The sequence below is a fragment of the Danio aesculapii genome, chromosome 3, assembly GCF_903798145.1.
Source record: "Danio aesculapii chromosome 3, fDanAes4.1, whole genome shotgun sequence".
NCBI lineage: Eukaryota > Metazoa > Chordata > Actinopteri > Cypriniformes > Danionidae > Danio > Danio aesculapii.
Genome location: NC_079437.1, coordinates 30267392 through 30295058, shown reverse-complemented (window position 1 = coordinate 30295058; position 27667 = coordinate 30267392). Strand labels below are relative to the sequence as shown.

Sequence of the window (27667 nt, the reverse complement as noted above, 5' to 3'; positions counted from 1 at the left end):
CAGCTGCGGCCTCCTCCTGTCCTGTAGCCCAAAATAGCAAAATGTTTTTTGCATGGACACTTAAGAGTCGCTGGCAATACTGCACCACACAAACATCTGCTTCTATGGAAGTGTTAGTAGCTCAAAGCCTCTTTGTGTGCATATCATTTGCAGTCAACTAAAGTACCTGTGATAATATTATGGCTGTGCCAATAGACTGGCCGTCCGCTGGTGTCTTCATTTGTTTGGTATCTGCTGCAGTGCACTGTGTGATATGTGCTCTGGTATGGTGTGGGCTCAGTGGGGTTGGTGACCTCTTTCATCACATAGCCCTGGCGGTTCTGTGTCCTGTTCTGTAGCCCTGCCTGATGTAGGACGTGATGCTGTGCACAACACCCAAATAATTCTGTTAAGTTGTCAATTTGTTTTAAGGCATTTTTAAAGTATGTACAGTGTGTGCTACTAATGCCACCTAGTGGAATTACAGAATACTTTTTCCACTTGAACCAGAAGTTTCTGCAGACTTGACTGCAGTATTGTGACATATTTCAAACTGAAACTGAAACTGAATGTTGGCTAGAGGACAGGCTTTTATTTTAGTGCCCTCCTTGCCATCTTACAGTTTTACCAAACTAATGGTTGATTGGTAGTTGCAACCAAAACACCCAACCGATATCAGATAAGAAATTCCATTAAGGAGCAAATGCCAATTTTCTCTTTGAGTTGCAGACCAACAATTATTTGTTTTGCCAGTGAATTAACTTGCATTACCTGTTCAACCAAAGCTGAAAAGAATAATATTTTTTTTAATCCTTTCCTCCTTCCAAACCTTTTTGACTTGCCTTCTTCTCTTAAACATGAAAGACATTTTGAAGAAAGCTGGAAACCTGTAACCATTGATTTGTTTTTCCTATTAAATGGTTGCAGGTTTTTAGCTTTCCTCAAAATATCTTCTTTCATGTTTAAGAGAAGAAAAGTTTGGAACCACTTGTTTTTTTGTGGGTTTTTTTTTTTGTGAACTAGCCCTTTAAGTGTAGCAGCGTTGGCTTAAAAAAATAAATAAAGTGTCCATTTTGATTTCAAGATGACTTAAGTATATTCCTATCCTGATCCAATATTTTACTGTTTTATATGAAACATAACATTATGTGGAAAATCTGTCGAGAAACGTTTGATTTAAGCATTACCATCAAATTCATCACTATCGCACTGTTTATCCTTACTTTACCCTGTTGTCAATCTCTCTGTATTTTGAAAAGCCTTCAAATTTTTGGCTTGCACTTTAACTCGTATTGCATTTCATAGCTAAACCATGAGCTAAACCCCTTCTGGCTCAGCCCTTCAGTAGCCACGCCCCAAACTTTCACTATTGGTTGAACTGGAAAATGACCAAGGGATTAGAGCTGACCATTATCAATGTTTTGATGAGGGTCAATATTTATACCTTAGACAAACTAAAAGGTACAGACTGACCATACAGATGCTGGCAATTCATGTCTAGGCCCACATGGAATCTGCGCACTGAGAAATCCACATAATTTCAAGACCATCATTCAGTCTATTTATTTACTTTGTGTATGTGTAAGTGTATAGGCAGTTTTTAAATGAATTTTAGTATTATTATGAAATATGCAAATATATAGACAAATTATGTACAATACAATTTGTAAACTAATATTTCCTGTCTTGTAGTGGATGTATTATATGAGAGTGATGTATTTGTTTACCAAACAAGTCATTGTAACTAGATTTTGGTCCTAAAACTCTTTCCTTTAAACTTATTTTTTATTTTATGAGTTAGGTTTTCAGCTCATACACTCAAAATCATTCTGCATAAATCTGCAGATTATTGCAAAAATTCTGTGCAGAAAGGCTAAAAAAAAAAGGTCTGCAGAATCTGTGTGTAATATATAAAGAGTTTTACTGGAGTGATAACACTTCAATTACAGCATGGGAACAGCTCTAACAATCGAGAACCATCTTGGTATCAAAGTGTTTGTTAACGATTATTATTCCAAGGTGCACGAACAAAGGTTATCACTTCCATTAAATCCCTTTTTTGATAGTAAACATGGCACAGGCTTCAGCTTTTATATATTTACACACTCTGTAGGTTCTAGTTTGAGATGTACTTTGAGTAAACACTTACTGGTATGATCTCCTTCGGGCCATATTCATCTCTGGAGTGTGTCTGTCCTTGTGTCACAGGGATGTTTTTGAGGTCCAGCTTTCCATTGTGCTGAGAGGGATAGCATGGATCTCGGGGTGAAAAGACCAGTGCTTGACCATCATGTCCTCTTCTAGAAAAACTCTTCAAGAAAGAAAATTAACACTGAAGGTACTGTGACCAAAATTATACATTTAGTGTAAATATTCAAGAGGCTTTTTAGTTTAATGTACATCTATAACTATAGTTCACCCCCCCCCCCCAAATTACTATTTTCCTGCCGTAAACCAGCCCTGAGAGTACAACCAGACTGAAAATCAACCTGATAAAAAAAAAATTAGACAAAACTACGTACTTGATGGCTTTAATGAGAAAAAAAACTACAAATACCATGACGCATTCTACAAAAACTACAGAGGAATGTCCATTTAAAATGGCTGTTAACTTACCTGTGGAAACGATGACATTTTACATCATTAACGTTTCACCATTACTAATGCTTCATTTCAGTTGGAGCCATCTAATTTTGGTGTATTTTGCTCACTGCAACACTGAGTGGTGTAATTTTCTGTACTACACCATCATGGGGGATGTAGTTTTTCAGAACGAATTTCAACATTACCTTTGAGTTTATAAATAAGTTAATAATTATTATTGCAAACAAATTTAACAAAAAGATATGCTGTTGTAGCTCACAACGTTCATATTAGTATTTCTGTTAAGGTCTTTAATATTTTTACGATAAATGAAAAAGAACAATATGTAAACCAAAAGTAAAATAGACTGAGTATTCCACGAATAGTGCAACACAAAGCAGCAATTACGTATGTAAAACTGCTTGGAGTGTGCGTTTACCTCCGCATGTGTTGTAGAGTAAAAGCATTTGTTGTGGTCGCCGAGAGTCAGGGTGCTCCGGTGCATTGGCCGCTCGCTTCTTCCACGCGGTCTGCACAGGCGCTCGTTGCTCGAAGTCATTTGGAGATTACTTTCGCAATAGTACAAAGCCGGTCTCCACAGAAAACGACGGTAATCTACATGTTCCTCTGCTATATTTCGTCGCTGTGATCCAGATGGTTTCTCGTTGATATTGGTGACTAAGATCGTTATTAGCAACGTCCAAACAAAGAAATACTTTATCTGAAAGTCAAAGCCTGAGATGATATATTTAAATATCAATACTTTTAAATATCAATGTTTCAAAACAAAACAGCAGATGTTATAAAATGGCTATGAAGTTATGAGAATTCTTTGGAGGGAAATTATTAACCAAATAATTCAGTGGAACTATACGGTTTCCCGATGTGTTGCACAAAAAGCAAATTTACACCCTTAAACTACATTACATCCTATAACTAATAATATTTTATATATATATATATATATATATATATATATATATATATATATATATATATATATATATATATATATATATATATATATATATATATAATATGATTATTTTATAAATCTAGCTTAGTGGAAATATGTTTTGAGAACTGTCTGAGAATTGTTTTTATGAATTTGGTGTAACATATTAGTAAATCTGCAACTTTCTAGCAAATACTCTTAAAGAGGTCTTGCATCCCCAGACAGATTGCCGTTAACATTAGAGATTTTTTACATATAACAGAGAACGGTAACTGATTTCAGTCACTCCTCCAGCGTTGTGTTGCTGGATTCAGTGACCCTGCTGTATTTGTAGACAAATGAGACAGTTTATTATTGAAAGAAAAACTTTATTATTGATATGATCATCAAAAAATTGTCTCCATGAACAAAACAGATTGCAAAGTTCCAAAGTTAAAATGGCAAATTTCCTTTGATATATTCATTCATGGACACAGTACAAGTGAATTACAGAACACTATTAACAAAACAGTATAACTATGATCAATTGAAAATACATATTGATGCATGTTCTTGCGTTTTTTTTCTTTTTCTTTCTTATGTTCATTCATTTATTTTATTTTCGGCTTAGTCCCTTTATTCGTGAGGGGTCACCACAGCGGAATGAACCGCCAATTAATCCAGCATATGCCCATCACTGGGAAACATCCATGCACACTTATTGGCACACATACACTACAGCCAATTTAGGTTATTCAATTCACCTATAGCACATGTCTTTGGACTGTGGGGAAAACCGGAGCACCCGGAGGAAACCCACATGAACACGGGGAGAACATACAAACTCCACACAGAGATACCAACTGGACTCGGGACTAGCAACCTTTATGCTGGGAGGCAACAGTGCTAATCACTGAGCTACCGTGTCGCCTATTTTCTTATATGTTTAAATTTATTTGGTAGATGCTATAAAAGCAGTCTGTTGTGATTTTTGGCAGGATTTAAATATCTCTTACATGTTTGTTGCAGCACACACTCAAAACATGGCAGCAGCTAAGATTTATATAGTGTAAGGAAGTGGAAACACATTGTCCATCTTTTCTCAGATTCTATATCTTAAAGCCCAAAGTGACGTGTGACACAAATTTCTCACAGTACGCTTACGTTTTGCTAACTAACAAAACTTGGTGTTCTGGAATAGTCACATGGTCTCAAAACGTGATTCCCCCAGATAAGTTTAAAGATATGTAATCAGGGCCCAGTTTTTTAAAAGTAATTCAGTGGGACTTTGGATCACGGATTGGATCAAATCTTGGAAATGGGTCTTTCAAAAGTAACAGAAGAATTCTGAATTAAGATCAGACCAGGTAATCCAATCTTACATTTGATTTGGATCAAACCTGCCCTTTGGGTTATTCAAAACTTTGAACTGGCAACTATTTGATTTAAAATAAAAAAAAAAACAGGATTATCCTGATCTCATCTGAAGGGTGTATTCAGTTGTGATTGGTGGCTGATGATGTATGAATTCCTTCTTATTTGAAGCCTATATAAAGCATTTCACATCTAATGACATAGGGTAAACAACAACAACAACAACAAAACAATATCAAAGCAGAATTGTATTAGAACAAACTAAAAGTGTAAAATGTTTGTTGATTGCAGTGTTTCGGTTTCTTACCATTAAAACAATGGCTGTTTGTGGCCACTGGTATTTTGCCTACCTATTGTTCTTTGCTAAGCCAGTAGGCTACACTGTTGGTTCCATTTAAGGCTCTGGTAAACTGAAATTTGGTATTTTAATCACAATGATCCAACCCAATGTTCCTTTAAAAAACTGTCGTAAAGAAAGAAAGCAAAACAAAGGATTTCCAAATATGGACAAAACTGATCCAGGTTAAATTTGTTGAAAAACTGGTCCCTGATAACCTTAGCGTTTGGATTTTGTAATCTTTTTCTCAGGTAAAACTGCTTGTGCATCTTGATGGTAATTTAATTTGTGCCTCCTAAAGTTTCCATCATGTGAGAATCTCTTCCCACACTGAGAGCAGGTGAATGGTTTCTCTCCAGTGTGAATTCTCATGTGAATTTTAAGGGTATGAAGGGTCGTGAACATCTTTCCACACTGCGCACACGTCCCTTTATCGTGACTTACCATATGTTTATCAAGTTGTCTTTTACATGTGAAAACCAGTCCACACTGAGAGCAGGTAAACGTGTTTTTCTTTTTGTGTGAAACACCTGACGCATTCACTTTTCCAGCCTTTCCTGACTGCAAGAATCTCTTTTTACAAGCGGCACAATCACAATACTTCTCTTTCGCGTGAGTGTTGAGGTGACTCTTCAGGTATGACGCTTTAGCAAATGTTTTAGTGCACTGATCACATTTATACTCCAGCACTTCAGAATGATGACGCAGCAGATGATACTTGAGGCTGTTGCTCCATCTGAAAGTCTCCTCACACTGATGGCATGAGTAGGGCTCTTCTTTGGTGTGGACTCTCATGTGAATGTCCAGCTGAGTTTTATATATGAAACTCTTTTCACAAAGGGAGCACCTGAAAATGTTGTTAGTGTGGATTTGTATGTGTTGATCATATTTGGATTTATACACGTAAGTCTTCCCACATTGGTTGCATGTGAAGTGGCCCGTTCTACTGTGGTTTTCCGAGGGTTTGTCACTTGTCATTTGCTTGGTAAGCTTTCTTGTATGTGTGAAAGTGTTTCCACATGGAGGCTTTCTTGTCCTTTGAGCTCTGCTTTGCGAGGAACTATCTTCAGTTTGGGAAGAAGGCAATGATTGTTCTTCTTTTATGGCATCTTGGAAACTCTGGGGCTGATATTTCTCCTCCTCTTCATTCACATCCTGGATTTCCTCTTTCACTTTAATCACTCCTAAAAGGACAACATTAGTGTGGTGATTAAATCAGCTGAGAGAACTGGAAAGTGAACGGAAATGATACTGAGCCCCAGTGAAGATTAAAATGCATAGCAATGTTCATTCCTTTGAAAATCTGTTTATTTTCTTAGTGAATTCCTACAGTAACTAGTAAGCCACTGAATCAAGTGGGCTTACCAAAGTTTCTACATTACATTTTAAAATTATAATATGATTCTATCAAATAGAACAAATTTCCCCAACTCTATTTTCGTTGTTTAAGAAAGACAAATATAAATGGTTATGAAAGCCAAATCATTAAATGTCAATGCTGCAAGCCTGACAATATTCACTTGAGGCCAAGGTACAATGGTGAAAAATTACTAACGAACAATTATGGCATTCAGAGGCTAGAATAATCCTTTGGGGGAGGAAAACTAGCAACAACTGGAGGGTAGCTCAGACACCTGAGGTAGCTAATTAATGCTGAGTTCAGACTGCATGATTTTCAAAGTAGTCGTGTCACAGATGTTTTCATACTGCATGACTATCTGGGTTAGCGTTTCATCACTGCTTTGTTTACGCAGCAAGATGGATCGGCGACAGGTTTTTATTTATTTATTTATTTATTTTTACATTTTTCTCCATGACTTTACAATAGGAAGAATCGCCGACAACTTTGTCCAAACTTCATTTCGCAATAATACACACACGAGACGTGACATGGAAACAACATGAGGTCATGTAGTATATCTTCTGTTATTAACTAAGTAATGAGGACGAAGCCTTTAGCGGGGTAGAAAAATGTATTTTGCTCACATGGCTTTTGAAGAGAATTAGCAATTTCCCTCAAACTTTTTTCATTTTCGACCCAGTTGTGATATTGCTCAGATTACACGTTAAACAGACACGGGTGCTTCTGCCAAATTTCCACTAGTTTTTCCTCCATTTCTTGGGTAAAAATAAACTGAAAATGAGTGCTTTTAACTTATCACTCAACCTCCTGCTGGCCTGCAGACACCCATAGTAGTGGATGCTGCTCTCTCATTGGCTGTAGATAATCACCAATGATATTTTCAATCAGAAAACATTTCACACGGCATGATTTGAATTGCTGACAGCTCCAGATATTTAGCCTGCCAGTCGGCGACGACTCTGCGATTCTCTCAGATCATGTCTTTGATAGTTCATACCGTGTGATTGTTACTCATGTGAATGAGCACCGATTTACCTGTGAACAAGCAAAGATTACCAGCGGAACGAAACTGCTGCAGCTAAACAACGTTATGCCAACTATGCTCTAGTTCCGAGTATATAACCTGAAGCTAATACGCACAAACACTAGATTAACTATGGCTGAGACACCTAGCAGCAGCGGGCTCTTCACATATTGCGTCTTTTCCGCGTGTAAGTATATTTCCAATGAAGGCGCGAGGCGCTCCCAGTTAAAAAAAACATCTTATGCTGTAGCAGTGAGAGTTGTGCTTGCCTTTCAGTGCAATGTACACAAAAGATGTGTTAAACATTTAAATAAATTGTAATAATTTGTCTATGTATGTATGAACACCGATGATAACAACAGTTCATTTAAATACTTAATATGTAGCTTAGATTTACATTAGACAAATACTGTTTTATTCTTATCTTTATTTATTTTCCCAGTAAAATTATTATGTTTAAAACCTTTTTCACTTATTTATTTTTAAGTCCAAAGAGAGAAATGGACTATTGTTTGTTTTTTATTCTTATTTTGTGCTGTAATATTTAGTTACTGAGCAGCAATAAACAACCCTTTAAATATACAGTTTTATGTAATATACGTTCACATTATCTAAAGGTATGTGCTCTGGTGAATGAAATGAGTAAAATTTGGTGCATCTCTAATATCGACACACTTCTAGATTCCTTTTTACTGCACATTTCTGTTGTGTGACTGGCTCTTAGATCAATATAGAGTAAAAAAAAAGTCCAGAGCTTATTATTGTTATTTACATAAATTGTATCGCGATTCGATATAATATCATTTAGTTATTACCATAAATAGGCAAATTTTTGTTACTTAGTAAATATATAATAATGTGTGATTTTAAACACTTTAAATGCAGGCTTCAATTAACGTATGACTGAAAATTTATTAACTTTTAGCTTGCTGGATGCATCATTTACTTGCCGTTTAATAATAGAACACTTTTGATACATTTTGAATCGGTTCAGTGCTAAAACAAAACAAAACAAAACAACAACATCAAAAAAATCTTCATTTAAAACAATATCATCAATTTGAAAAAGGGACCCAAGTTTGGTTATCCACCACTGAACTATTGTTTTCCATACATCGCGATTAATGATATTGAGATATCTTAATGATATCTGAAATTGGACTATATTGGATATTTAGCATTTAAGATATAAGATTTCAAATAAAAAATGTTGACATGAGAATCTCAAAGGATATTAAGGTACATTTAATCTGGGGATATGGGTACAAACATTGAAATTAATATATTTCTTATGAAATCTGTTCTATGCAAGTGAAGTAAATAACAAAAAAAAGTCTGCCATGTTTAATTTTTACTAAGCTGAAATGTTAACTTGAAAACTGTTTTGACCACCGTCTACGAATAAATACATTCACGTACACTTCCTTAAAAATATTCACAAACACGTTTTGCCTTTAAACGTTAGCTTAATTTATGGATACCTCTGGTTGATTTGGTACAAAGTTAGCCAGTATTAACATTATAATCAAATAAACTAGGAACAGATACTAACCTGATTGTTTTTCATTGTTTATGTAACAGGGTTGTGGAACACACGCGTCCTCCTCCTCTTTCACCTTAACAAAAGCCATCTTTAACAGTTACAGTAGATCTCACTTCTGTAGTTACACGTCGATATATATATTATATTTAAACGCTCTTCTTAGTTTTATCAGTATCTTTCTAGTTTAGGATAACCCTCTCGGTGTATGTAGAACAATGAGTATTTCAGAGTTTACATTACAAAATACAGCCGAGAAATATGAAGTGTTTTATATCGTCAAACAAACCGCGCGCACGTACTCCTTCTTCTGTGCAACAGCAGCTTCCAAGCGCAAATGGTGCATTACCGCCACCTACTGTTAGAATGTACCACACTGCACCTTTCAAATTATAGTTTTTATTACAAAATATGGAACATTTACAAACACACGCAGTCATTAGTGTAAACATATGTTAAAGTAACATGCATATGTGTTTTTATTAGTAAACAAATATATTTTTATATATGTGTCCCTGGTCCACAAAAACCATAAGTGCTTTTGGAAATTGAGATTTATACATGACTTGAAGGCTGAATTAATGCAGTTTTCCATTGATGCATTGTTTGTAGGGATAAGACAACATTTGACCAATATACCCTTATTGAATATTTGGATATTTAAAAAAAAAATCGAAATACTGATAATACTTCTATATTAAAAAAAATCTAAATACTTTTAAAGTTAACGTTTAAATAAAGTGCTTACCAATGCACATTACTAATCACAAATTGAGTTTTGATAGATACGGAACTAACAAAGTATCTTGATAAATCTTAAATAAAAAGACAAATCATTCACTTGATCCATACAATGTATTTTTAGCTATTCCCACAATTATACTTGTGCTACACAAGACTGGTTTTGTGGTTCAGGGTCACATTTAGCACCATAAAATTGTAGTAAACAAAGACAAAGAAGCCACTGTCAGGAAATCAAATCCAATTGTATTTCAAGAAATAAACTGCATTAAACTTTTTACGTTAACGATTATATGGCCCATTTTTTTTATTTGCGTATTGTGACACAAGAAAAAATATTAAATGAGCAAACAGTGGGCGTGGCTTGTTTTTTTCTACTAACTGCTGATTGGATGTAGTACAGTGAGCATTTCATTCAGAAAGATCTGGAAAAGTGTATTCAGTTGGAGCAGCTGGTTAAATATGTTACCCATGCCAATTCCTAAGATTTACGTAATCTGACAATTTAACTGAAAAAAATAAAGAGGAAGTGCATTTTCAGATTTCAGTTAACGATTAGCAGTGCAAACCATTGTTTTCTCTTAATCATGACATGCACAGATGAATTGTTCACCACAAAACTAGCAATTTGAACTAACAAAATCATATGGTTAGTTCTGATTTCATGGGGACTTTAAAATCTCACTGCAGAACTTACTAAGAACAGCTACTTACTAAAAACCTACGACAAACATGACTGACATTTTTGACCAGACCAAATTTCTTTGAAATACAATTTTTTAAAAAGCATTTTAAACCATAAAAAGATCATTTCATTTGTTATAAAATTTTTTAAATATACTATAAATATTTATACATGTATGGACAATATATTATCGATTTGTCTAGTTTTTTTTCTTTGCCAAAGAACAAACATTTTCATATAGCACAAGTATGTCTGTGAGATGTATTTTAAAGAGTGTTTGGTCTGGAAAACATCTGTGTACAAGGATCTTCTAAACATACTTAAACTTAAACATAAGTCAGAAACATGTTAAAGACATATCAACACACAAAAAAAAGTAAAGCGATTTTTTTTTTTTTTTTTTTTTTTTTTTTTTTTTTTTTTTTTTTTTTTTTTTTTTTATGCTCATAAAAGTGCTATATAAATGTAACAAATCATTAGATGTGATGTGCAGCAGGGAAAATAAGTGTTGAATACGTAGTGCTGGGCGATGAATTAAAAAGTGATCGAAATTGACATTCAGAACTTAAAATAGATATAACTTTTCCAGGTCTATTTATTTTAATTTGTCTTTAAATTACATTCCCTAGCATGTGAGGAGTCACATGACCCCGCTCTGTTAAGGCTGATGTGTCTAGCACACATGTACGTCGTGTGGTCGCATGCCCACACACCTCTCAAAACAAATGTAACTTTGTTGCAACGCGTAGTACGAGCTCTGTGATTGGTCGGTTTGGTAGCGGTGACTATCGTGGGCAACAAATAGGAACATCACCCAGTGCCTGCTAGAAGAGGCTAGAAATGCAGTGTTTAAAATGTTATTTACAGGATATGCAGGAGTTATGTTATTTAGAAGAGATGCTGCTTATTTTCTACTTTTAATATGAAAAACATTAAAAAAATTGATTTTGTTTCCAAAAGTGCAAGTTATATATTTTCAGAAATAGGTGTCTGTTAGTTTTAGGCAGTGTGTGTTTTAATTTCAGTTGTTCAGCGTTGATGTTCAATAAATAATCATTAATAGTAGATAGTGTGTGCTTCCTTCAATTATTTAGAATCAAGTAATGCACCCTTCACTCAGAAATCGCTCGCTTGTAATATTTAAGCATATTTACTGTACAAATAAAATAATCGTTCATTAATTTTAAGTCAAAATGTTCAATTAATCAAGATTTTGATTTTAGACCAACTCGAGCAGCCCTATGAACACGTCACCACTGTTCTCAGAAAACATATTTCAAGAAATGTCGTTGACTTGAAATTTTCACCAGATGTTGGTAACAACAAAAGAAATCCATATATACAAACAAAACAAGATTTATTAGTTTATAAATTAAGTTATGTGTAATCAAATGAAACGACACAAGAAAAAGGTATTGAACGCATGAAGGGAGGTCTAGAAATGCAGTGAAAACCCAGACAGCAGCTGAAATCTCTCAGTAGTTAGTTATAACCCTCTTGTCATTGTAAATTAATATCAGCTGCTTCAGTCCAACATCTACGTTAGCAGGATGATGAAGATGAAACCAAAGTGGACATTTCAGTAAGACAATGATCCAAAGCACAGTCAAGGAAACTCTCAAATGCTTTCAGAGAAAGAAAATCTAGCTGTAGAATGGCCCAGCCAGTCACCTGACTTGAATCCAAAAGAAAATACAAAATAAAGATCAAATTTGATAGATGAGACCCACAGAGCCATCAAGATTTTTATACTCTGTTGAAGTCTGTGAAAAAACTCACACCTGAGCAATGCATGTGATTCCATTCTCCATATTAGAGGAACCATTAAGCTGCCATCACCAAAAAAGCCTTTTATATAAAGTCTTAAATTTCAGTAGTTCAGTACTTTCTCCTTGTGTCATTTCATTGTTATTACACACAACTAATGTTTAATTTTTTAGTTTTATTTTTACACTTTTATTGTTTCGGTTTTTACCAAAATCTGCTTCAACTCCATGTCAACAGCTCCTTTAGAAATATTATTCCCAGGAAAAAACAAGGCATGTTCAATACTTATTTTCCTCACTGTACGTGTTCAGTCAAGGCTCTTGCTGCTAATGACACTGAATATCAGTCTATTCACTTCTAAAGGTTGTGGCAGAATCAGCAGGAACACAATCCTCAATCATATCTGGAACAATCACCACTTCCACAGAGCATGAATCTGTTGGGATCCCAGCGCACTGCTTTTCTCTGTGATAGCTCAAGCGTTTTGCTGAGGTGAAACCGCTTCCACATTGACCGCAGATGAAGGGTTTCTCTCCAGTGTGCAGTCTCTCGTGCTCTCCCAAGTTCGCCTTCTTGCTGAAACTCTTTCCACAATAGGAGCATGTGAACGGTCGCTCTCCTGTATGCACTTTTCTGTGCTTTATCAAATAGTCGGCTCTAGTAAAAGCCCTTCCACACTCCGAGCACACGTGCGTCTTCATCCCCTCATGTATTTTCTGGTGCGCCTTGAAAGACAGCTGCCATAAAAACTCTTTCCCGCAAACAGAGCAGACGTAGGGTTTCTCGTTTTGATGAATTTTCAGGTGCCTCTTCAAGTAGGACTCCAGAACAAACTTTTTATTGCAGTGCTCGCAGGTAAACCGCCTTACACCAGAGTGAGAGTGGCTCATGTGAATTTTCAGACAGCTTGCCCAGGCGAAACCCTTTTCACACAGGTGACATTTGAAAGGCTTCTCTTCTGAGTGGATCCTCATGTGATAGGCGACGTCCCGTTTGCTCATGAAACTCTTTCCACACTGAGGGCAGGAGAAAGGTCTTTCTCCGGTGTGGATTTTTACATGTTCCTTCAGGTGTCCCTTATTCAGGAAACTCTTTCCGCACTGTAAACAAATGTGAAGACACTCACCGGTGTGGATTTTAATGTGATCATTCAGGGTCCTTCTATAGCTGAAACTCTTTCCGCATTGAGAGCAAGTGTAGGGTTTGCCTCCGTTGTGACTTAGTAGGTGGCTCTGAAAGTGTTCGTTGCGTTTATAACACTTCCCGCATTGAGGACAGACAAAAGGCTTCTCGTCGCTGTGAGTTAGCTTGTGATCGTTGAGGTTTCGCCTGCGCGAGAATCTCTTTCCACACTGAGGGCAGGCGAACGGTTTTTCACCGGTGTGAGTTAGCATGTGATCGTTAAGATGGCCTCTGTGGTTGCAGCGTTTTCCACATAGAGAGCAAGCAAAAGGCTTTTTGACGTTTGTCGTTTTAGGGATGCTTTGAGAGACCCTCATTTCAGTTTGGGAGAAACTTAGCGATTCTTCATTAGTGATGATTTCATGAGCTTTCTGAGGCTGATGTTCCTCCTGCACTTCATTCAGAAGTTGACTTTCCTCTTTCACTTCAAACAGGTCTGAAATGACAACAGTAAAACATTTAGAAATCCACACAAGTGGATAGATGAGATTAAATGTACAGGTCACTTAATAATAGCCGGCAGCGTCGGCGCCAATAGCCTAATGGTTAGTGCGTCGACATATAGCACCCAGGTGCTCGCAGTGACCCGAGTTCGATTCCCGGCTCGAGGTCCTTTGCCGATCCTTCCCCTCTCTCTGCTCCCCATACTTTCCTGTCTGTTAATCTCCACTCTCCTGTCAATAAAGGTGAAAACCCCTAAAAAATAATAAAAAAATAAAATAAATAATAGCCAGCAGCTAGCTCTCTGCATAGTTGCCCACTGAAGCTAAGCAGGGCTGCCTGGACCACATGGGAAAGCTAGGTTGCTGCCGGAAATGGTGTTAGTGAGACCAGCAGGGGGCGCTCAACCTGTGGTCTGTGTGGGTCCTAATGCCCCAGTTTAGTGAAGGGTTCTCTATTCTGCTCAATGAGTGCCGTTTTTCATTTGGAACGTTAAACCGAGGTCCGAGGACTCTCTGTGGTCGTTAAAACAAATCCCAGGATGTCCTTCAAAAAAAAAAAAAAAAAAGTAGGGGGTAGAGGTTTACCCCCAGAGTATAGGGGTTTACCCCCAGCATCCTGGTCAAATTTGCCCACTGGCCTCTGTCTATCATGGCCTCCTCATCATTCCCATATTATAATTGGCTTCATCACCCTCTCTCCTCCCCACCAATCAGCTGGTGTGTGGTGTGCGGTTTGGCGCAATCCGGCTCCTGTAGGTGGATGCTGCACACTGGTGGTGGATAGGGGTGTCAAAATTTATTGTTTCTTCGGTGCACTGTTAATCATAACCGGTTCTTATCTACTGACGTCATTTATGTCATATGCGCTATATTGTGGTAGCTTACTATGGCGAGGGAGGTGATCGAGAGTAAATAAAACACTCCAACTCTTTAAAAACGCAGAAACTCTGCACAATTCACTGAGTGAGTGTTTGCTGGACAGTCTTTCTCAGACACTGAAGTTACAGCAGAAGCCCCTGTTTCACTGCTGGAGAAATGAAAGTAAACTCAATTTCTCTCTCTCTCACTGTGGACATTTGACCTGCTGGCGTGAGGTAACATTTTCTCTCCTCTTAGCTGTTACAGCGATACTTCTGGATCTGCACGAGCCCGTGTCTGCAGAGCAAGTTTTCTATGATGGATCAGCTGTGAGCCGTTTATCAGTGTCACTCATCGGTGAACAGCGCCAGAGTGCCAATTGCAGCCCTTCCTGTTGAGTGTGTGACCAATCATAGGGGTGTAAGAACTCGCTCAGAAAGCGAGCGGGATATTTACATTTGTTTATTTGCTGTAAATGCTCATGTTGTTCTGTGCATGTTCTTGAGTTCTTAAAGGTACAGCTCATATATCTGGCTGCTTTTATTAAAGGACAAAATTGTTTTACAAATAGTATAAATATAATTATATTTATAAATTTTAATAAAAGAACTGTTCTGCTGTGAGGTAAAATATAGATCTGTGTATGGAAATCATTGTCAATACTCCGTGATGCTCTTGAGATATCGAATTGAACCGAATCAATGGCATGATAATCATAACCGTGAGACAAGTGTAGGTTCACACCTCTAGTGGTGGATGAGGGGATTCTTCCAAAAATGTGTAAAGCGATTTGAGTGTCCAGAAAAGTGCTATGTAATGTAAGAAATTATTTTATTATTATTATTAGTAGTAGTAGTAGTAGTAGTAGTATTCATATAAATTCCTAGAGTTTCTTCTGTTGAAAACATAAGAAGATAGTTTAAAGAATGTTGGAAGTCAATAGCTACTGGAAAGCAACATTACTCAATTCTTTGGTGTTCAACAGAAAAAAAACTAAAGGTTTGGAACCAGTTGAGGGTGTGTAGAGATTTTCACTTCAAGGTGAATCATGCCTTTATGAGAATAAAAAAGTAGTAAGTGAAAGGTAGTGATCATTTAAAAGCATTGCTGTCATTTACTTTATTAATCTGTTTAATCAACTCTCAGATATTTTTATTTGATTACTAACAATAACTCTGATGAGCTTTCCTTAGTAAAACAGTTATTAGAAAAAAACTATTAAGAAAAGACACCAACCTTCGTGCTCCTCAATTTTTATTATGCGCATTTCTGGATCAGGCGCATCCTCACTCTCGTCTTTAATAAACATCATCTTTAAAACTGCATATCTCCTCCAGAAATGCCTGTTTGTTTGGACAGTTCTGTGCGACTGGGATGACAGCGATTTTACCAATGTTATGTCCAGATTATTCTTAATTCGTTCTTTTTGCTGTTAAATTAAAAGATGGTTTGATTGTAGCGTGTGGTTGTGAGTTTCTATGCAGGGATATAAGCTGTCATGTACTGGGTAGCGTTGTTGTCATCTTTTTGTAAGGTTGGCACTAAACCCTTTGGTGTTTTACTGCCACCAGCTGGACTGGAGTGGGGAAAAATGAAGCTTAAATGGAGAAAATGCGGTGTTTACTAGGGCAATCTTTAGCCTTTTTTTAAACGGAGAAGGTTATATCTAAGAAGAGGTCGACGTGGCAAAAATTCTCTAGATGTTAACAACTTTTATTTTTTGTGATGATTAAATTGAAACTACAGAACATTTTTTTATTATTGTAAATGTGCTTTTCGGGAAGATTTGCATTACTGATTATTATTATTAGTATTATTATTATTATTATTATTATTATTATTAGTATTATTATTGTTATTATTATTATTAATAATAATAATAATAATAAGGTTTACCAAACAAAGATGTGCCATTTAACAAAGACAACCCTTTTGTTTTGTTTATTTGTTAAAGAACTAGGGATTACAAGGATTATTATAACTGATTTGTTTTGGGACAACATGAAGTAATTGTGTGGAATCCAGCATTTTTAAGAGGGACATTGTGACTAGGGGCCTCTGAATACGTAATCCAGGCCTGACCTGAACCGTTTATTCGCACAAAAGATTAATTTTCATTTACATACTACACTCATGCGCTTTTGAAGCATCACTATTAAAACTATACTATGGTTTGGTTAAACTCTCTGCAGAATAAATAACAGATAGGTAAAAGCAGTACAGCAGAGACCTCCTCAAAACCAAAAAGAAAGAATAACAATAAATTATACCCATTTCTCATGTTTTTCATTATTTATTGGCACCATTGTTAATAATCTAATGATTATTATTGTAAATGATGAATGACGTGTACTAAATGTATCTTTCTGTTATACAATAAATGTTCAAGAAACCCCCCCCCCCCCCACAAAATTATACCTCATTAATTAAGTGCAAAAGAAATGTAACATTTTCTTATGAGAGACCTCTATAAATAGGAATGTTTTATTATCAAATGTGAAGGTTTATCTTGCTTACATTGCAATGGCTATAGACATTCCAAAACGTATCATTAACAAAATAAATAAATGTATATATAATTTTATTTGGAAAAACAAACTTCATTATTTGAATAAAAAATACACCATTTAATCAAGGTGGGTTAAAGGTACTTGACTTTGAAATATCTAACACTATTTTTAAAATCAAGAGATACAAAACTATATTCGTGACCATGGCATTACATCCCTATAATATTCTTTTTTTTTTTTAAAGTAGGTGGCATTGAATTTCTTCTTAAGTGCAATTTTGATATTAGTAATCTTCCCATAAAACTTTCTAATTTTAACAAGCAGGCATTGTTATAATGGATTATTGTATGCAAACACAAATTTTACCCTCACAAATGCTTAATTTGGAATAATTAATATATTACACACCAAAATAAGTCTCTTTTTTAATTAATTGGTTTATAAAAAATCAGGGGCATAGTGGACATTTTAAAAGTGGGGGGACAGTTGTATGAGATCCAAAAGTTTACGTTCATATAATTATTAATTACCTGTTTCTAAATGGTCTGTGTCTAAAAGTGAGAGAGATGTATCAAAATTTGGCATATTGTTAATTTCCTCATATATATGGATTTTTTTATTCATAAATGTAAATGGGCAGTGACTAAACTAATTTTACTAATTTAATAGAAATAGGTCATTACGATAAAAGAAACTAGAAGTAGGCAACCAAATAAAAAAGAACTGCTAATTATCTTAAAGCCTTAAATCTTCTCTTTGAATAATTGCAATTATTTTATATTTCTTTTTATATTTATATTTCTTTTGATGTCAATTTAATGTTTCGTTATTGCCCTTGTATGTTCTGTGTTCTAAAATGGCACTCGAGTGTCCAGTAGGTGGCAGTAAATCCATTAATTCAAGCATTCATTCTGCCACAAAATCCACCGAAGAACAGTTTCCGAAAAAACTAAAATACGCTCGCTGACTGACGTGTAAAGAAATCTCATTGAAGTTCAGTAAATTCTTTTTAAAATGCCAGTGTGCTCCGCCTATAAGTGCAAGAAGCGTTCTGACAGAGAGTATAAAGAGGCATACAAGAGGGGCGAGTTTTCTTTTCACAAGTAAGTAAATCCAAACCACGAATAACCCTCTGAAATACACACCTCTGTCCAGGATTGTCGAGGTTTTGTCAAGCTTTGGTGTTTGTGCGTGTGTCTGTTTGTTTACACGCAGATTCCCGCTGGAGGACGGTCTGAGGGTCCGAGAGTGGCTCCGGCGGATGAGATGGCAGAACTGGTGGCCCACTGGAAACTCGGTCCTGTGCTCGGACCATTTCGAGAAGGACTGCTTTGAGCAAGTGGGCAGCCACAAAAGACTGCGAAAACGTGCGGTCCCGACTATCTTTAATTTCCCTAAACATCTCCAGAGCAAGGCAAGTAAAGTCGTCTTGTGTCTGTCTTCATAACGATTGAGGTAAAGTTGGTTTTATGTTCACACATTCGCACTCTCTCATTAAAAATATAATTTCACAAAAATAGTCTTTGCAAATTCCAAATAACTATTAACAGCCAATGACTCTCAAAGTACAACAGTGTTCACAGTCAAACGAATAGTGCTAATGTTGTTTTGAAGTCATACTTGCATCATGTGCCCTTATAAAAACAACCTACAGGAATCCTGCAGGAACCTGCTGGTATCCTGTAGGAACTATAAAATCCTGCAGGACTAATTGACAATATATGTAGGCAATTCCTACAGGTTTTAGAATCATGCAGTACTTTTTACCATAATCCTGAAGGATTTATTTTTTCTCCCTGCGGGATAACTGCTGTCCGACAGGAATTATAAAATCCTGTTGGACACATTGACACTATGTGCAGGAATTTCTTACAGGTTTTACAATGGATCCAAGCAAGTGACTGCAAATTCCTGCAGGATTTACAGGGGTTATTTGCTGTAATTGAAATGAAAGAAATTCTGTCACTTGCTGTAATTTTAAGTTTTATTTGAATTGTAATTGAATTGAATTGTAATGATTTCAGACCGAACGTTCAAAGTACCATGGTAAACAATATAGGGAGCGTGTCATAAGCTGTCAGTGAACGAATGTGCGACTATTAAACCCCCTTTACCCCAATCTCATAACGGCGTTGTTGTTAAATGCAAGTGTTGTTTCATAATTTCATGCAGATTTTAATGTCACCTTTTATTTTTGAATGTCCAAATACAGGTACCAGCTGTCAAAAGGCGATCTCTGGTATGTATTGGAGTTAAGAGAACAAAAATATACTTGCTCAGTAAATAAATAAATTGACAGTTGGAATTTATGAATACAACTATAAGTGTTTGTAAGTGGCTTTTCGGGAAGTATTGCATTTAATGGAAATATTTCATTATGTACATCATGATTACAGTGCAATAATTATTATGCTCCATATGACATGAAATGAGTTGGTAATCTGAATATGGATCTGAATACACTGAATCATAAACCCAATTGTAAAATTAAAACCTTGTAAATTACACATACAGTAGTCAATATTCATCACACATATATTGAGACAACCAGCATCAGAGAAGTGTAGACCATTTCAATTGGGCGATGTCATTGACCCATGGACATTTCCTACTTGTTGTAAAACTATTTCATAACTGTTACAAAAGCCAATTTAAATCACATTTTAACGTTAAAACAGCTCTCATAACATTATTTATTAATACATGGACCTTTTTGGATTGTCAGAAGCTATGGAAATTAAAAATGTTAAACAGGAAATATGTTAGGACCATTGTTATTGTGTAGATCCCTCAAAATGGTCTGTAATCATCTTTGGAGTAGGTCTCAATTATTGATCAAATCTCAATATATCAGTTAAGTTTAAAATGACCATATTGGTGTCCAATAAGGTAAATAATAGTATTCTATTATATTGTATAATATCATATGATTTATGTCACATAACGTAAATCATATTGGGCAATTGATATTGAGCAAATAAAATGGTTTATGATGATATTATTAAATGTTATTAATTTTTACAACATTAATGTAAATCTTATGTGCCTATTTTTATTATGCATGTTATTGTATTCTACATATTTCAATAGAAGAGGAAAAAAAGATTAGACTAATTATGTTGATAAGTCAAACTTAATTGTCCCAAAACATGTAGCTATTGTGACAGGTCTACTCTGGCGGTAGTTCAAGAAGAAGAAAAATGAAGAGTTTGGCTGTCAATCTGTTTTATACAGAATATAGTTCTGCAGCTGTGACATCCAGACTGTAAAAGATTTAAGTTTAACAACTTTATTAATCCCACCAGGGGCAATTATATTAGGGTAGTAGCATTTCATGATACAACAAACACATAAAGAGACAAATTGCTTACAAACAGTATTAAAAAACACAATCCAGCATGCTTCATAATAACTTCATAAATAGTGCTAAAAAACATAGGAAAGAAAAGACCCATATCTTAAAAATGTCAATTTAAAACTTGCTAAAATGTAAGGTTGTAAAGCCTTATAGCCTTAGGAATAAAGATAAATTTATATCTGTTAGAAGAGCATTTGATGCTTCTAAACCTTCTTCCAGAGGGCAACAGAACAAAAAAAGGCTTTAGAGGATGGGAGTCATCTCCTATCACACTTTGAGTTTTCCTTAACATTTGCTGTTTGTGTAACTCTGCTTGACTCCGCAAAGGTAAACCAATAATCTTGGAGCAAGTCTTGACTATGTTTTGAAGGTGAATTTTATTTTATTTTTGTCTCTACGGAAAGTGACAAGAACCAGCATAAAAAGGGAAAGCTTATTAAACTCTCGATATAGGTGGTATAGATTTGTTTAACAGTGTAAACTGCACACTACCAATCTCTTCAGTATTTATACTCTATTCTTTAATTCTTATTTTAAGTGATTATCTGTTTACTTTGCATGTTTCAGAATCGTACGCCAGTTAAAGTGCCTATTAAACCAAAACCAACCCCAGTGTCAGCACCAGTAATACCACGGTAAATAATCTGGCATCAAACAAGTCAGAATCTGCAGTCGTTTCCCTTCTGTCTGATCATCACTTGTTTATGGGTTTGCTAGGCTCGAAGGGACGTTTGTTCGTGTGAATGTGGATTCAGATGGCTCCAGCCGTGGACTCTTTCATGCTGGCAGCTTCCACGATGACTACTGCAAACCACAGGTTATTGATTGTTGTTTTATGTTTAGAAGCTTCAGGCTGTAAGTGTGTTATACACTTGTACATTGATACATCAAACAATGTGTTTTCACAGAGCTTTCACTGGATGAAGCTGTCGGAGGGTGATGATGAATCTGACGATGACTCTAGTGTATGTAGACCTTTATAATCTTTCAGTGTCTGAATGTCAAAACAAGTAGTGTGACTGTAGAAGACATAGAAAATAATGATTCAGTGTATACCTCAGTTTTTTCTTACTATTTTACTTTTCAGTTTTTCATACTATTTTTCTTACTAAATTCTTAAGATTATATTATATTATATTATATTATATTATATTATATTATATTATATTATATTATATTATATTATATTATATAAAGATATGACTAAGATAAAAAAAAATCTATACAGACATGTAAATTGCCAAGTTTCTACATTTATGTCTAATTTAATTTCTGTTGTTGCTAATATATATTAATTTACACAGTGACGTTATCGGTTTACATTGCAGATTTATTTAAATATGCATTGACATCACTGACAGATTAATTAAAATGACCGATGGGAAAATATTGTGTTAATTTTGCAGAATTACCTGCGAATTAAGCTGTAGACTCTGAAAGTCTTTCCTGAGGTAAATTTAATGTCTAGAGAAGTTTTATTCATGCACAAACTGACACGGCAAAGTCTTGTATTTGTTAAAAGCAAGATCAATATAACTTTTCACATCAAAATGTATACATGCAGTGCATAAAATAACTCTGTATTTGTTCTGTACTTTAAATGTTTCTTGTCAATATGTGTACTGTTAATATTATATTATATAATATATTATATGCGAATTATATTATATATATTATATAATATATATATATATATATATATATATATATATATATATATAAATGAAAGTGATGTCACCAGTGATGATGCACCTCTTGAAACACCTCAAAATCCAAATACCAAGTTTATTAAGGTGAGTCTCTTACAGATTTAATATATATATATATATATATATATATATATATATATATATATATATATATATATATATATATATATATATATATATATATATATATATATATATATATATATATATATATATAAATTAGGGATGCACAATATATCAGCGGCTATATAGATATTGTTAATAATGATAATATTATCAATTCAATATCAATATTAAGCCGATGTCTTTAATGCAGTAGATTATGTAATTGTACAGAACTGCCTGCTTCGCACATGCATGTGTTGAACTTTTTCAGACTTGTGTGGTACACCATAATGGAGCTTTCCTCACATTGTTTATTCCTTCAAAGTCTGTCTTTTTTGTGTGGTATTGCTGTGCGTTAATAACTCCGTAATTCACCATGTTCCTTAAGATTGTAGATATGATTGATAGTGTCATTGTGTATTTTGGGTTAAATACACAAAAAAAGCCTCAGGAAACAGTATTACATGTGTAAACACTTGGTTAATTTTCCCAACCGATATTTGCTGCTCGTTAAGCGAATATTAACCGTTAACTAGTCCGATTAATATTTATTACATTATTATTTAATAAAAAATTAATTGACATGTCTATTTTGTGTCTGACACATTATATTTAGCATTTTTAAATACTGATTTATTTTAACACGTGAGCAACAGCAAACAGAACACATATCAGTTAATCTAAAGAGTTATCGGAATCGACCCAAAAATCCATATTGGTGCATCCCTAATATAAATTGATGTACATTTTTCACTATATTTCTACAGGACCCTGAAAGTGATGTCACCAGTGATGATGCACCTCTTGAAACACCTCAAAATCCAAACACCAAGTTTATTAAGGTGAGTCTCTTACAGATTTATATGCAAATATATTTCTGTATGAAGACTGGAAAAAATAGAATAACAAATTATTTTTAACACTGTGCAGGTGACGGAGAGATGGCAGTGGCTGAGTATAGATGTAACCGGGCCATTTCAAGAAAGCAAAGGCCCCTACAGTCACATCGTGGTCATCTGTGACTATTACACTAAGTGGATCGAAATCTTCCCATCAGAAAAGCCTAATTCTGATTCTGTTGCCCTGCTTATGTGCGATGCCATTTCCCGATACGGTTTTCCTCTGGGGTTTCTCACTCCATGGGGAGCAAGAGGGATTCAGGTCAGAACGGTAAGTCCTGCATTATGACTTCCTGGATAATATCAAAACAGTTCATGCATGCTTTAGTTTTGTCTTTTAAAATGTGAAGAAAAGTTTCTTATTGCAGTTTAATTAATGACTTTCTCCCAATTTGCTTATTATTTTCAAGGTTAACAGAGCACTGAATAATATTTTGATGATAAAGGATATCTCCCTTGTCTCTCGACATCACCAGGCATCACAGCTGGAGCCTCACACTCAGTATCACATTATCAAGTATGTTTGTTTGTCTTTTGGACATATGTTACAGTGTTATCTTGGAGTAATTTAGAAATGTGCGTTTGTCCTGTTTCACTCCAGTATGGTAGAAAATCTGGTGAAGAAGCATCCAGACAGTTGGCATGTTCATTTGCCTGTTAGTGTGCTGCGCTTTAACTGCAGTGTCCATCCAGAAACCAAACACAGACCCCTGGTTCTTCACCGCTGTGAGGGAAATAAGCCTTATACGTCACTCAGAGATCAGCCAGTATGTATTTTATTTACTGAAATGTTTTATATTAGTGTATTTGGTTATGATTAACAGTACACCACACTTATTTTGGAAATAAGCTCATTTTACAACTCTCCAAGAGTTAAACAGTTGAGGTTTTATTTATTTTTAATGCATAAAGCCATTTTCTGTGTCTGGCGGCAGCACTTTTTGCTTAGCTTAGCATAGGCTGTTTCTCAGTACTAAGAATGCAGAGAACGGACATGCGTTCTTGGGAAAACCAGTCTTTCCAGGTCACCTCGGAAGAACGAACTCGTAGAAAGAATGTATTTTTAACGAAAAATTATTTGAACATTACAGCATTCATACAACGATTGTTTTTCCCCTTTTCAATATACATATTTAATATGCACAAAACCTTACAAATATACTTTGCGCATACAAATAGCACAGATTTTAATACGAATTTCAGCAAATAAACACCCTTAATGTGTTTATGCCTTTTTTAATGCCATCTTTATGTTAATGTTTACATTTTTATGTTAAGGTTCATTTAGGGAAACTCCTGAGATAAATAAGTTATATCTCTGAACTTTAATAATAAATATATACAGTTGAAGTCAGAATTATTAGCCCCCTTTAAATTTGTTTTTCTTTTTTAAATATTTCCCAAATGATGTTTAACAGAGCAAGGAAATGTTCACAGTATGTCTGATAATATTTTTTCTTCAGGAGAAAGTCTTGTTTGTTTTATTTCGGTTAGAATAAAAGCAGTTTAAACAAAGCCAAACAAAACAAAAACAAAAACAAAGCCCCTTTAAGCTATATTTTTTGTGATAGTCAACAAAACGAACCATCATTATACAGTAACTTGCCTAATTACCCTAACCTGCCTAGTTAACCTAATTAACCTAGTTAAGTCTTTAAATGTCACTTTAAGCTGTATAGAAGTGTCTTGAAAATATCTAGTCAAATATTATTTACTGTCATCATGGCAAAGATAAAATAAATCGGTTATTAGAAATGATTTAATGAAACTTATGTTTAGAAATGTGTTGGAAAAAAAAATCAGCTCTCCGTTAAACAGAAATTAAGGGAAAAAATGGGGGCTAATAATTCTGACTTAAACTGTATATATAAAATGCTGCGCTTCCCCTTTATTTAGTCGCAATGATTTCTGGGACTTCTAGAGCAAGTTCGGTGCTCAACTCTGCATTGATGCATCCTCGATACCAACACATCCGGGAACTTTCATGCGTCCTCAGTTCTTGCGGTCTTGAGTTTTGGAACTAAACTTTGGCAGTTGATGATGACATTACTTAAAGACACAAGAACACTGAAGAATGCATATTGAGAAACAGCCATATGATCATTGAATTGAATTCGCATTTAGCTAAAAAAGCTATCGTTTTTATAATTAACTAATTAAGGCTTGGCACTTCTGTAGTTACAACGTGTACTAAGAGCGACCGAAAATGAAAAGTTGCTATTTTTCTAGGCCGATACAGCTTAGAACTATACACTCATCACTCATTCTGGAGTAATAATCAATGATCTTTGCTGCTGTACCATGGCTGCAGCAGGCACAATGATATTATGCAGCTCTGTTGAATTATCGAAACCTTTTTGACTTTTTTTTGTTTTTTCAGTGTAATGCTAATGCTCTAATCTGATTCAATATTTTATGCTAAGCTAAAAGTGCTTCCTCCAGAGTCAGAGATCAGCTGAATGGATTGAAAAATGGTAAAACTCAACTTTTTAACTGTTTAACAAGTGGAGTTGTAAAATGAGCCTATTTCCAAAAAAAGTGGAGTGTTCATTTAACACTCTGTTTCTAGAAAATGTACCATTTAAAAAAATGTTGGTTTTGTTTGATTTTACATGTTTACAACGCACAAAATAGGGTCAAAGTATTCTGGCCATCTATTATGCTCACCAAGACTGTATTTATTTTGTCAAAATGCAGTACAAATGTATTTTTGATGAAATTTGAGCCATTACTCCCTTTTTTAATGCCACATGATTCTTTATGAATCAAGTTCAAATGCAATTATTTGCTCTTTTGAAACATTAGTAACTTTATTGTAACGTGTCCTTGCTGTATAGAAGTTATTTTTTCAAAAATATCTTAATATTCTGAAAGTTTATACAATGTAAATAATTAGATATTTATTTTTTTGTCCAATCAAGCACAGTGAAGATGATCTTGCGAAGTACACATTCAAAATCCAGAAACCAAATCCTTTTAAAGAAATTGAGGCACTAAAGCGAATATTCCGTAAGTATAATCCCCTGCCGTCTGAAGCATTATCAGTGTCTGCTTTTCCTTCACATCTGTGGTCATTAACATTTCACATTTAACACAGGAGAATCAGCGGATTGCATTGTTGTTTCATGAAGCAAACACTGGGTAAGTATATGAATTAAACAGTTACAGTAACACTAACTTGTTGTTGTTACTTATGGTTGTTGCTTATATTTTGTTAATCTCCAGAATGTTCAGTAGTTTTCTTTATTTCTTCTGTTGCTAGTGTGCCTGAATATCATAACTGAAGTGTGAGGAAGAAGCTCGGTTCAGATGGAGGATAATGAACCCTGAAGTCCAGAAAGACTAGGTTGTTATTATTATTGTGACTTTCATATTGAAATATAATGCAACATTGTGAATTAATACCTTTAAATGGTATAACGAGAGTAGTATTAACTAAAATAAACTGCCAGAAAAAGAGGGTAAGAAAAGAGAAAAGCTTTATTTGGTTAGTAAATAACTGATTTAATGAGGTGAATAATGATAACTTTAATGAATCAAAAGCTTTGTTATTAAAGTCTTGATCCCTCCTGAGAGTTTCAGGCTATCTTGAAGGATATTGTGAGCTTTTGAAATGAAGTGTGCACATTTAATGTTAGAGTTTTCCCCCAAATAAACTTTTTATAATGTTGACATCAGTTTTATCCAGCAAGGCCTTGTTCACAATAAACAGTTTGTACTACTTTTGAGGTTGTGTCTTTGTGCGTTTCAGATTCATTTGTGTTTTCTGTCCCATGTCATATATTCTGGAACAACCTTACTAACAGTCTCAACACAAAAATATATTTTGAAATATTTTAGTAGCCATTTCTACAACGGCTATTGGTGGCTAACAGTGTCCATTAATCATCAAAATAAATACTTTTGTGTTCAGAAAATAAGCCCCACAAAGCTTTGGAACCATTTGAGAGTAAACATTTTTTTATCTTTATTAAATAATTTATATTTTATATAAATACTAATCATTGTGGCTCAGTGGTTAGCACTGTCGCCTCAAGCAAGAAGGTCATTTGTTCGAGTCCTGACTGGGTCAGTTGGCATGTCTCTGTGGTGTTTGCGTTTCCCCCAGTCCAAAGATGTGTGCTATAGGTGAATTGAATAAACATAAACATTGGCCGGGGTGTGGCTGGAAGGGCATCCGCAGTATAAAACATGCTGGATAAGTTGGCAGTTCATTCCACTGTGGCAATCCCTGATAAATAAAGGGACTAAGCCAAAGGAAAATGCATGGAATATT

General features: G+C 35.0%; 3 protein-coding genes across 3 annotated transcripts; 1 reads left to right on the top strand and 2 right to left on the bottom strand.

The window, feature by feature from the left end:
- Positions 1 to 5087: 5087 nt before the first annotated feature.
- Positions 5088 to 9433, bottom strand: si:dkey-66i24.9 (zinc finger protein 266). Its single transcript, XM_056451236.1, has 2 exons — positions 9147 to 9433; positions 5088 to 6391 (listed from the first exon to the last, which is right to left on the bottom strand). The coding sequence occupies exons 1-2, from the start codon at positions 9223 to 9225 to the stop codon at positions 5427 to 5429; spliced, it is 1044 nt and encodes a 347-aa protein (XP_056307211.1). The 5' UTR covers positions 9226 to 9433; the 3' UTR covers positions 5088 to 5426.
- A 3091-nt stretch (positions 9434 to 12524) lies between these two features.
- On the bottom strand, positions 12525 to 16323 carry si:dkey-66i24.8 (gastrula zinc finger protein XlCGF26.1). Its single transcript, XM_056451233.1, has 2 exons — positions 16047 to 16323; positions 12525 to 13945 (listed from the first exon to the last, which is right to left on the bottom strand). Exons 1-2 carry the CDS (start codon positions 16120 to 16122, stop codon positions 12675 to 12677), a joined length of 1347 nt encoding a protein of 448 aa, XP_056307208.1. The 5' UTR covers positions 16123 to 16323; the 3' UTR covers positions 12525 to 12674.
- A 1931-nt stretch (positions 16324 to 18254) lies between these two features.
- Positions 18255 to 27119, top strand: zgc:153292 (uncharacterized protein LOC100003014 homolog). The gene is made up of 13 exons (XM_056451231.1): positions 18255 to 18423; positions 18536 to 18734; positions 19533 to 19559; positions 21246 to 21313; positions 21396 to 21495; positions 21587 to 21643; positions 23260 to 23334; positions 23423 to 23662; positions 23802 to 23908; positions 23993 to 24158; positions 26313 to 26400; positions 26489 to 26532; positions 26654 to 27119. The coding sequence occupies exons 1-12, from the start codon at positions 18335 to 18337 to the stop codon at positions 26518 to 26520; spliced, it is 1248 nt and encodes a 415-aa protein (XP_056307206.1). The 5' UTR covers positions 18255 to 18334; the 3' UTR covers positions 26521 to 26532; positions 26654 to 27119.
- The last annotated feature ends 548 nt before the right edge of the window (positions 27120 to 27667 follow it).